General features: G+C 42.1%; 1 protein-coding gene across 1 annotated transcript in view; it reads left to right on the top strand.

The window, feature by feature from the left end:
- The window catches only part of LOC138193674 (uncharacterized), a 37,016-nt gene that overhangs the window by 10,790 nt on the left and 13,811 nt on the right, over window positions 1-12,415 (top strand). The window contains exons 9-11 of the mRNA XM_069141845.1: window positions 2,276-2,387; window positions 5,394-5,484; window positions 9,653-9,739. Coding sequence (XP_068997946.1) covers window positions 2,276-2,387; window positions 5,394-5,484; window positions 9,653-9,739 — 290 coding nt within the window. The remainder of the gene's footprint in view (window positions 1-2,275; window positions 2,388-5,393; window positions 5,485-9,652; window positions 9,740-12,415) is intronic.

The following is a 12,415-nucleotide window of genomic DNA, read 5'->3' as shown; positions in this document are numbered from 1 at the left end:
AAACACTGGGCAGGTTGGTGGGAACAGTTAACTACAGATCTAGAGCTAGAGGTAGGAAGAAGAGAGTGGACAGAGGAGAAAAAGCCCAAACTACTGGAGAGAGAAGACACGCGAAGATAATGAGACGCGACGGCGGCATATAAATGCAGGGAGAGTGAAAGCAGACGACAGGAGCTCGGCGCATGGTGGGAGGTCCCCGAGCAAACCTCGGCCTCGAGCAGTATAACTGAGGGATGATTCAGGGTCACCCGAGCCAGCCGGTACTATCGGCTTCATCCAAAGGGAAACGATACGTGGAAATAGTCAAATAAAACACTTCACATTTGTACTTAGGTAGAATAATAGTTGTTCTTGTCCCTAATTAGGTGAGGTCCACATTGGGTTGGCATGATCAAAGCGCATCCCTGTTTTGAATGTGTGTCCGACTAGTAGGCTTATTTACCTTGAGAGCTCCAGCGCACGCTGCCTGTTTAATGACTGGAAATGTCGCACTCCTAATTAAAAGTACACCTGTGGCTTCCTACGCCCAGCGGGACACACTCTCCATCTCCATACTCTAATTTGCCAGGGCAATGCCCAGTTTGTCTGAGTGCCAGTCTACAAAGGGCTTAATTTGCACTTGTGTATGTGTGTGGGGTTTTTTTTGGGTGGGGAGGTGGGGGGGAGGGGGGGGGGGGCAGATGAGACAGCCTAACCCTGACTCATGAGGACACTAGTACTTCTCGAAATTGTTTTTGATGTTTGATGTTGTGATTCCTCACTTGAAAAAAATGTGACATGAAAGCCTCTGTTGGTCCTGGTGAGGGAATTACTGTCTCAAGCCTTTAATGTCAAGGATTTTGAAGCGTGTTGATTGCAGCTTTGTACCTTTGAAAATACCTCTCATTTATTTGATCCACTTTGTCATGAGCAGATTTTCAATCAGCTGGATGGTTTGAATTCACTGGTTCAACCCCGTCTTTGGACTGGAAACGCTGAAAGTCAACCTTTATGGACAATTAAAGAAATAGTTTAACATTCTGGGAGTTATGCTTCTTCGCTGGTAGGATTGGTAAGAGGATTGACATCACTTTTATGTCTGTCTTTTCAATACGGACCCAGCAGTGGGTTTGCGTAGCTTAACTAAATACTATTTGATATTCGCTGGGAACTGTTTGACTGTTATTCAAAGACCTGTGTTTTTGGCGATGCTCGTCTTACTTTGTCTGGTGACAGAGTAAGACAGCGATTGTTGATCTGTGGATGGGTGTATGACACGCTAGCTTTATCTGGCAGAGTTTGCACTGCATCTTATCTTTGTTTTTATGTTTCAAGAAGTTGGAAACAGAACTTTTTGACAGCTGTAGTCGTTTTTTATTTTAGCTGCGCCGACTGTCGCTCACGGCTTCGGTTTTCTTCACTGTGGATATGGTATGGGAACTCTATTATATTATTATTTGTTCAGCCACTCTGAAGAGCGGACCAATCAGTGACATGCGTTGGTGGTTAACCCTCTTTGTCGGCTGATTTTTGGCGCATGTTGATTGGTTAAAATTATGTTTCTCTATGGAGCATGGCCACACCCATATTCACGCAGTGAAATTGTTCACACCAGGCTAGTAGTTTTTGCATGTTTCTACTGTTTGTATTATAGCATTAAGCCTCACAGTGCCAAAACACATTTTACTGCTGCCTGGTAGTAACGTGTACTTCTGCTCCTCCTTTTGTTGTTTAATGGCGGTTGGCAAACAGCTTTTAGGTGTATTACCGCCACCTTCTGGTGGTAATAACACACTACTAGCAGGCATCAATAAATACAAGGGAATTAAGACAAGAGGATAGTCACATAAACTATCTAATTTATATTCTTTGATTTGCTAATTCTGATCCAAAATTTGCTAAATTTGCTCAGCCAGCCTCAGAGTCTTACTGGCTCAAGTAACTGTATTTTTGTAAAATTCACTATATATTTTCCACACATGTCTAAATCTCAGAGGCACCTCATGAATTCTTCCCCACAGCTCCTGAATTATGCAGAGGCGTTTACTATCAAACAAAAAAACAACAAAAAAAAAATCCCATCAGCTTTGACTTTATAGGATGCAAATTTTGTGTTTTTCCCTCAGGCATTTGGGAGACAGTAATTAAGCAAAGGACCTCTTTTTGTCTTATGAGTGCTGTTCTTTTTTTTGTCGTTTCATCGGAGGATAAGAAGCCTATCTATCAAGAGGAAAGGCTCTCATGTACCATTGAGTGTGTTGACTTTTTATTTTTTTCTAATCTATTGTTCTTCCAGACATTTTCCTCAAAAGTTTCCCGGTGCTGCCGGGAGAGCTGAAGGACAAACTGTTCATCGTTAATGAGGAAGACGGAGGCCTGTCTGATGAGCACATCACCTCTCTGAGGAGGTATGACTTTGTGCCCACAAGAAAAAAAAAAAAAAAAAAAAGGAAAAATCTGATTTGTATTCCTTCCTTACAGTGTAACAACTGAAACTGAGAGGTGAATGACTTATTGTGCCCAAGTCCGTGGGTGGTTGATGTGCGTTTTCATTGGCAGAGGCAAAAAAAAACAACCAACAACAACAAAAAAAAAACACGTTGGAAACTACAGCAGCCTGAGCAAAGCATCAACGAGGGGATGTGAGCGCATGGCGCTGCCAGGTCGATGTGAAACAGGGGCAACGGCTGCCAGTTCAGGTGAAGAAGACGCACGCTTTGCACAGCAGTCTTCACTGTGTTCTAATACTTAAAGAGCAGATGCCAGAACCTTTTACTAGAACAGCTCACTAATAAAAGTTTTATCTCGGTTTATTTGCGGAGATGGAACCTATTGACATGCCCAGAGGAATAAGAGCGTGGGTTAAAACGCACCCCCCCCCCCCCCCCCCCCCCCCCCGCCACCCTCCGATTCTTACCTGCGGTTTACTGTCGTGGCTTCTAGACGCTCACCTCCAGGAAGGCAGGAAGGGATGTAATGCACTGTGTGGAGGATTTTTATTTATCCTATGAAAACGTAATATATATTTTAATGCGTTGTGGCGTATCGGCTTGAGGAATACAATCTTGAAAGGACCACTCCCAACAGGTGCTGCAATATTAATGACCGGTAGCTACTCCGGTGGCAGCGCACACAGGCCTGACCGGAGAGGAAGTCTGAATGCCTTTTGGTTTGCAGATTCAGTACAGTAAATGGCTGTTTCCATCAGCATCTCCTCTGCTTTATAGAAGCTGACGAGGACTATCAGACCTACTTGACTTTTAATCCCCTTCCTTTTCTCCGGGCTGCTGCTGGAAATCAATCGCATGGCATCAGTCCAAGGCAGTGAGGGGAGGGACCATGTGATGACATGAGGGGGCAAAGGTCAAAAACGGGAAAGTATGTACGAAAAAAAAAAAAAGAAAGAAGAAAAGCACGCCTGACTGTGACATTCATTTTTTTTTTTTTTTTAAAGGAATCTGCAGGACGAAATGTATGTTTTTATTCGTCCGCTGGACGGTTAAGGACCGACATTTTGGACAGTTGCGTTTGATGTTTTTTTGCTCTTTACAGTTTAACATGACATCACATAACATGAAAATGTATATATTTTCCTTCAAGTCGAAAATGAGCTCAATTCTTGAAACCCATTTTCAACATTTGATTCTGAGATTTTCAAGGGTCCTTGTAAGGGGCGTAAAACGCAACAGTTTTACTGGCAACTAAAAACTGGACTCTATAAAAGCTAAAGGAGGTACTTAGCAATCAGAAAGTAAAAATCTACACCTGACTGAATGGATTCAACTAGCAGGAATCTAATCCATAACTCATTTTACAGCAGACTGTTTGAGGACACTTGGGTCTGTCCCCGAAGCAATAAAATATTCACTCTGGCACTTGAAGGTTTCAGCTTTGGAGGGAAAGTTTCTCAAACCTTCCTCCATTCTTTGAGAAAGACATTTTTGTTTTGTTTTTGTACATGTGACTATTTTTATGTTTATTCGTAACAATGCGTCCGTGGTGTCGTTGTTTCCTGTCTGATGTTAACCCCTTTAAGCACCGACAGTGTAAATCTATATAGGACAATGTATTAGATCATTATGTGTAATGTGTTCCACGAAGTTTAAGAGATTCATCAGGTGAATACCCTGAAGGAATGATAATGTTACTCTGTATGTCCCATATGAGTAAATAAGCAATTGTTTTCTGGCACTGTTGCCATAGTAACTTAAAAAAAAAAAAAAAAGATGATTTGCCAGTGTTTCTGTTGATAGTTTGTTTCCGCTCCCCCCAAATAGAAAGCAGAAACAAACAAACACAACAACAATTGTTTCTGCAGGTTTATTCATCTTGGACATCATTTTTGTGACTAAGAACCAAACAAATCGCCTTATTTGTTACATTATAATTGCCCTTCATTGATTTATTAACCAGGGTGCATTTATTAGTTTAAATACTGGTCACATAAATATGTGACATTTACACATAAATACTATATATTAAAGACACAAACAAAGCAGCTGAGAACAAAATCAAACTATATACGGGATGATATAACAGATATTAAATATCTGAGATATCGTGTTCAAAAGAATGGGACAGGCAGGCGGGCAACACATAATCAGAACTTCTCACTGCCACAAACCAAAGCAGGTTTTCAGACTCAATAGAAACTGAAGGCCGTCGACTGAAACTCAAAAGACCGGAGGTGATTGCTCACATCTTTCAGATTGAGAGAAAATACAACCGTCTAAAATGTGTAAAATCCACCACGAGAACAGAATCAAGCAAGAACTCACAAAATCCTAAACAGCTACGAAACTGGAGTCATTCAAGTGCTCGATACGCGGCATACAGACTTCAAAGTAACTTGACAGACACACCTTGACGGAGCTGGATGAAAATATGTGGAATATCACAAATGTTATTTTTCCAACAGCTCAACTTTCATATTTACAGCAAAAGGAACAAAGTGTGTTGTAGTTATTCTCTCAAGTAAACTGGAAGTTGAGTTGTCACCTCCGTTGATAGATCGGGTGTCTCTAACTGTCGTTTTCTTCTTTCCACTTCACACAAAATGGAAGGTATTTCTTCGTGATATGAAATATTCACGACGAAATAAACAACATCCGGGTTTAACGCTGTGTTTAGGTACCATTTAACACTTAAAAACTCTGCTGATCTGCTTTGTCAGAACTGTGAGTGATCTGATCAGATTTGAATTCACACGGACCAAATAATCAAACAACTGATGGATTGATGCTCGAAAGTCTGTGACATCCCATTTTTTCAACTGAGCTACAGAGGAGGAAAAACAAACAAAATAAATACGGGACTCTCTGGAGAATTAAATCAAGAAAATGCTTTTTCAAATAATAAAAAGCACAAGTGTAGAAATAAGCAGTAAAATTGTCTTTTTTTTTTTTTTGTTGAAGGTACGTGCCCACCGTGGATGATGTGGAAATGTACAAATCACACAAAGGACCCGTGACAGAGCTGCATATTGTGGACCAGTACATGCTGGAGGTACAGTTTTCACTTCCTTATATTAACAACACACTTGCCATACTATTAGTTTTTCCTTTTACCAGAACATAACATATCCTGTTGGATTCGTCCACCGATACCTTTGCCGAGCAGAATCCAACGCCGGTCCTGCTCGTGCAGCTTTTTCTTTGGCGGAGCTCGTTGAGCCTTCGATCGCTTTGCCTCCTCGCTGTGGGTGTCATGACGAGCTTCATCTGGTTTATCACCTTCCTGCAAGCCTAGCAGTCATCTGGCCTGCATGTGGCTTTGCTCAAGGATTGCAGGAGAGCGTAACAGATGAACAGCCATGATCAGCCCACGGTGCCATCCGACAATATTTGGCACGAGACATAAGGGATTTTATATAAAAAACAAAAAAAAAAACAACAACTAGAATTACCACCACACGGTCGCAACCCTCCAGCAACCAGTCAAGTCTCAGGGTACACCGATATCAATGCACTCGTATTGTATAAGTAGTGAAGACTTTGACGGGATTTGACCGACAAAAGCTGATTCTGATCGAACGCAAAGTTTCCGCCTCGACAGCAGACGAGGCTTCAAACGCGAGTGTTGCTGCAAAGAAGCTGCAGAAAACGTGGATGCTTCGCAGACATCTCGACGTCTGAGGCCCAGATGGCGGGATGTTCAAGACGTCGAACCCCAAATTGCTCCTGATGAGCAGGCGAGCACCAAGCAGTGTGTGAACGTGTGTGCGAATGGGAAACGGCGTAAAGTGCTCTGAGACCGCCGAGGTGATAAAGCGCTATTTAATTGCAGAGCATTTCCATCTTCAACCCGACAGCAGAGAAGATCTTTACAATCAGCACAGTTTCAAGGTGGACGGCGAGGATTAGCAGCCTGGTATTACCGGACTCAAGACGCACTGCTTGAATATAGTGGTTTTAAAATAAAATAAAAAAAAAAAAATAAAATCCACAATCATTACGACCCATTACGATCTTTCATCTTTATTATTACTTGCGGGTCGAATGCGTTCTCCACGTGAAGACATTCAACGTTCACTTTTCATGTGCTTTGTTGGGTACTTTGGTAACCGCACTTTGCGTTACAGCCTGCAAGCTACTGTGTAATTATTTTGGGGTAAACAGGTTATTAATAAAACCACAGATGCAAAAGTTTGGCCACCCCTGAGCAAATTTAGTTAATTTTTGAATGACAGAAAAAATAAATCAACTCCTGCAGCACGCAGATATTAAAGCTGCATCGTTGCTTTATAGTGCGTTTTGTTGTTGTTGTGGTATTTGCAAAAGCGCCGTCAAGTCTTTCTCTTCTTGATTGAGGAATTTTCACCCACACATTTAAAAAAAATGATGTTCAAGCATTAAACTCCACCTTGCATTTCTTGTCCAATGGTGGATTAGGTGTGCAGCATTGTAAGGCTTGCAGTTGCTTTCGTTTCCTGACAGCTTGACTGCGTCGCCTTTGCATCCTGAATTTGCTGATATTTAGTGGAATCCACTGTTGCGTGTCTCCTGCGCCGCCGGCTTCCTCACAACCCCAAAGCAGAATATGTTTACACCCCCACGCTTAACACTTGGCAAGGTCTTCTTTTAATCAAATACTGCTTCCCTTTCTCCCGAAACATACCTTTGGTGATTGCGGCCTAAGAACTCAATTTTAACTTTACCTTCAGGCCTTGACTTTTGTGAGCAGGATAGGTGTCCTTGTGATGATTCTTCCAAAGTGAACCCTGTTTGTTCATCAGTGCTGCACAGTGAAACAGTACAGCGCCTCTCCTGTGTCAGCTGAACTTTCCAGCAGCTCCTTTGTAATCATTGGAAGGTTTCTTCTCTTTTTACTTTCTGCCCGGCAGACAAAGAGTTTTGTCGGAAAGTTTTTCTTGGTCTCCCAGATCTTGTTTTCCACGGTTCCCCTTAACAGACATTTCATAATGGAATTTCAGGCAGCGCAAATTGCAAGATGGAAGCACTCTTAAAATCTTTTTTGCTGCTTTCGCTTGTTTTGTAGGCATCCGTTAGCTTCATTTTCAGATCCTGAAACTGTTGCTTGGTGGAGCCAAAGGTCGTTTAGCGTTGCCATCAAATCTGAAGAGTCCAAATTGATCAACTTCTGAAATGTCTTCAGTTGACAGCTTGAAGTGAAAATTTCTGACCTTACAAGTCCTACTGATTCAATTACGGCCTTTTGATGGTCATGTACATTTCACGCCTAGAAAAGGCAAATTTGACTCCGACACGGTAACCTCCAGCGCACTGAAGGGTGAATGACATACTGTGATGTGATAACTGACTGACGTACCTACATTGTACATTACAGATAATTGCAAAAAAATTGTTTTAATATAAAGTTTCAGAGCAAGATGTAGTTTGACACCTTTTCATTCTCGTGAAATGCTCGAGTCTGCCGGTACTCTCTTTGCCCTTTGTAATTATTGTTACAGTAATTCAGTTTTAGGTGCCCTTTAAACAGCTGTTTTACTCCCTTTTTTCCTCATACTTCTTGACTCGTACCCACAGTTTAGGTATCCAGAAAACAATTCCTTTCCGTTTGCCTAAAAAAAAACAAAGAGCCTCTAACGTCTCGGACTTCTTCTCCTTGTTGACAGTTGGAAACGATCTGGTTATTCGCCTCACAGTTCTCAATAATCACTTCCCTCTCAAGACGTTTGTTGACACAATAGTGGCATCCGCGAAACACATTTTTATGCTATGAAACAAAAACATTAATATATTGGTGTTGAAATGTTGACATGCTACTTAAGATGAATCAAATCCCACTCGTGCTTTCTCGGTGCTCTGATGTGTTGCAGTTGTGTGTTCTTCTGCACTTATTCGCTTGTGTGTGAGGTCTTATAATACCTGAGAATGCGATTCACTTTAAACAGTGACAAGTGTGTGAGCACATTCTTAGCCCCCAGAGGATTATATTATAAGAGTCTTATCTTGGCGTGGAATCAGCGTGATTGTTAACCTCCTATTAAAAAATGTGTCAGAAAATGTGACAAGAAGAGGAGCAGGTTTTGAAGTGTGTGGAGGATGACACAATGTGGGCTATTAAGAAAAAAAAAAAAGAAAAAAAAAAAAAAGCCAAATGATTACAGGATCTCGGTTTCTATACCTAATCCCGATATCTTTCCGTAACTATCCATCAGACCGAGTGCCCTTTCTTTTAGGCTTTTAGGAGATGTGGTACCTGATCACGAGCGAGACGGTCTGACAACGTGGAGTGATTTATTAGAGGTTAGAACAGACACAAAGGTCGACTAGGCAGCTCAGCCAATCGTTTCGAAGTGTCAAGCCTTCAGTTTCTCTGTTAAATCAGCCTGTCGTCGGGCCCGCAGCTCTCCACTTTCGCCTCCGGTAATCTTGCCAGAGAAGTGGAGTTTGAGAAGGAGCCGCAGCCATCTGACGGCGGTATCTCCCCGCGGCGTCTCCCTGCAGCTCCGCTTTCTAAATCATTCCAAATAATCACTCGGAAATAAGGTTTGCTTGGTGATGTGATGATTATACAACAGGTGTTTCCGACCCGGAGATCTGATTGGTCGGCTGTACATTTAAGACGTGCTCGAATCATCATAAAATCACACCCTGCTGAACACGAGTAAATATCAGTCCGCCTTCTCAATGGGAACATACAATTGGAATTGAATTTTATATGATACGAATGTCATGTTTTTTTCTACTTTGTCATAGGTCTATTAAATGTGACCCATTTGGTGAAATCGGGTCGCTCCGAGCAACGGTACCGTAATACCACGGATAGTTGCGCACTTAAAATCCTGGCGGCGGCTGGCTTGACCGGTTATGATTTAACACGCGACACGGTGCTAAAATCTTAAAAATACACGAGTCCATCGATGATCTTTTTTTTCAGCGGATATCTTACTTACAACAAGACTGAGTTAGCTGAGCGGTTCAGTGTTTCCACGTTTCTGCGCACCACGCTCGCTTTTACTGACGCGACTGATCGTTTTCCAGTCGTTTGTCACACCCCCACGCGTTGCCACGGAAACGGAGATGACCCCACCAACGACGAGTTTGACGAATGTATTGTGATTACACATTTCATTTGGATGGTAACTTGCTTTAACGTCATTATTGGCACGGCAGTGCGATATTGCTTGAGTGCACCCTCTTCTGCATGTGCTCCCCTCTGTAGCCTGTGTGTCTTTTCTCTGCTACAGATGTGCAACATCCCGTGCCTGAGCACACAGCTCGACCTGCTGTTGACTCTGAGAGAGCTTCCGATCAGCATGAACGACCTGCAGCCGGTGAGTTTGACTCGATCGCACACAGAGTTCAAGTCGAAGGCCGAATCAGATGTTTTAAAGTCTGCGTTCGAAAAGGGGGTAAAACCACAGCGGCCGCGGCACACGATGAAACTCGGGCATGCAAATTTACTCTGTAATGGAAACGCTAATGTTTCAAACGCGTCGTGGATTTGGACGTAAACGAAAAGAACATCTGTGGACAAACTGACATTAATAAATGAAAGCTTTTTCCTCCTTTAGTTCGACTTCTACGTGCGAAGTGGTGGGTGAAGCACTTTCTATTCTATTTGCCGGATGGTTAAGAGACTTAAAAACAGAACGGCATGAGAGGCACTTTAAGACACTTCTCCTCATTTGATGGAGAGAGAGAGAAAAAAAAAGAATGGGTCTTAACCCAATCATCTTACATTTTTTACTTTTATCTAAATTCCAGTGAAAAGCCACTTTGGAGTTTTAACACAGGAAGAGACGGAAAATCGGAAAGTTCATGACTTTTCCATAATTTTGAAAGCTTTGAGACTCTTTAGAGCAGGGGTCTCCAACCTGTGGCTCGCGGAAAGGGGGGAGGTCCTTATTGAACATTAATCACTGGGTTTTCTTGGACTGTATTTGACCCTTTACAAATCAGTTTGGTCTCACGAGAGGTGCATGCACTACAGTATGCATTTAGGAAACATCTGTGTACTTGTACATACAGAAAATAAACCCTCCGCTGCCTGTACTGTATAGACTGGATATATATGTGTTCGTAGCTTCCGGGTCTGAAAAAGGAGGTCGATGCGGAAGTGCCTTGAGCTGCAATACCACCGAGTGCCACTAGAGGTCGGCTCCAAAAACCCCCCGGCTCCGTAGAGTCCCATTCAGCTCGTCTTATGAAATTCTAAGTCAATACATTTTTGTATTGGGGGCTGTTTGATTGACAGGCCTGTGGTGCAGTCAGTTTACGACTATCGGTGGGCGAGACGTTATCTCAAGGAGCTCTCAGAGGAAAAAAAAGGTTGGAGACCCCTGATTTAGAGATCAAATAAATCAAATAAATATACACAAAGTCCCAATTTAAACATATTTCAGCGTCTTCACAAACAACCAAATGTTTCTGGCTTGCAGTGTGAATATCCAGACATGCCAGGTTCGTCATTAGTCAGACTAATTGTTAACACTCTTATAGAGGGCATGTTTTTTTTATTTTTTTTATTGGTGTTGGGGACTGCAGGGTGTGACAATATTGCAGCCAGACAAGAACACCTCCCAGCTTCTCTGCTTTTTTTTTTTTCTTCATTTTTTATGTGATTTTCTCAAGCTGCTGTTTCTTTCAGCATCAGTGCTTCAGCCCTAATCTCTTGTCTGCTGACTTGTCTGAGAACGAAGGGGAACAATGGATGAGAATGATGGCGCTTTAATCCATTGACTGTGACAGTAATATTTCTTTGTCTAACAGACGGAGACAAACATATTGTGTGCTGGCAAAATGACTCGACAAGAAGGATTAGCAATTTCATTAAGTTTCAATTTACTCTTGGCTTTTTCTCTCGTGTTTTTGTTTTTTTTCCTTCTTCCGCCTTTGATTTATAAAAAAAAAAAAAAAAAAAAAAAGGTAATTCGATCAAAACGTTGGTATTTAACGTTTGCAGGTACTCTGCGACAAAATATGCCGCCTTTCAATCTGCAGTCCCTCACAGCACAATGTGTGGGAACATTGCGAGGTTATGGTCCTCTTAGTTGCCAAAATACCTCAATTCTCTTCCAAATCCTTCAATTCTCCGACACCATGGGTTTCTTAAGGCCCAGATATTAAGGATTTACCTGCCACCTGAGAGACAGGGTTTCATGGAGGGAAAATGGGGACGTCGCCACCAGGGGGATGCTATTCATACTGACACGTGCTCGCTGTTGGTGTTTCACTGCCAGGTTGATAGGTTTTAGTCTGCACTGTTGGGGCCCGGCTACTTCTTTAACTTGTTCGCTGCAGCCGTTTCAAAAAATATACACAAGAAAAGCCACAGACGCAGAACAAAAGCCGGTGATGCAGAGGACAGGGAGGCATCACCTGAAACCGTAATGTACCGGATGACAAAACCCAAAAGTAGCATTTTCAGTGGTTAAATTAACGACCAATTATTTGAAACAAAGTCACAATAAAATGAAAGCTAGAGGATCATTATTTTTCTGTGGAGTTACAGAATTTGCTGGCTGGGTTTAAAGGCCCGTGACGGATTTAGATGAAACCTCCGTAGCAGAACTTTTGTCAGTACCTTCTGGGTGTGAGAGTAATTACAAAAACATGCAATAGCTACAAAGCCCACTTCAAATATTTTACTAAAACCAACGTGTGTCTAAGTGCAATAACGCGAACTCTGTGTCTGCCCATGATTTTTTTTTCTTCTTTCTATGCTCCCCAACGATGAAATGCAGTGACTTGTTTGTTCTCGGCCTCGATTGATTTCTTTTTTTTTACCTCCATCCTTCCTCTGAATGCTGAAATTGTTCTCAGGAGCGTCCACTTCACAACACACTTGACTGCTCTCTTTCACTGCAGTCACAACTTCAACAGCTAGATTTATTTTTTCTATATACAATATTTTGAACGGTAAGTTGTATTGTTTCCCATAATGTTCTTCGTAAATGCAGAACAACGTTTACTGAAAATATTCAAAACATATTTTGTATGTCGATGTT

Source organism: Embiotoca jacksoni, unplaced genomic scaffold, assembly GCF_022577435.1.
Source record: "Embiotoca jacksoni isolate LCO1_2020_lvr unplaced genomic scaffold, fEmbJac1.0.p SCAF_91, whole genome shotgun sequence".
In the NCBI taxonomy this organism is placed as follows: domain Eukaryota; kingdom Metazoa; phylum Chordata; class Actinopteri; family Embiotocidae; genus Embiotoca; species Embiotoca jacksoni.
The sequence above is the reverse complement of the archived record's forward strand: the minus strand, read 5'-3'. Positions and strand labels throughout refer to the sequence as shown.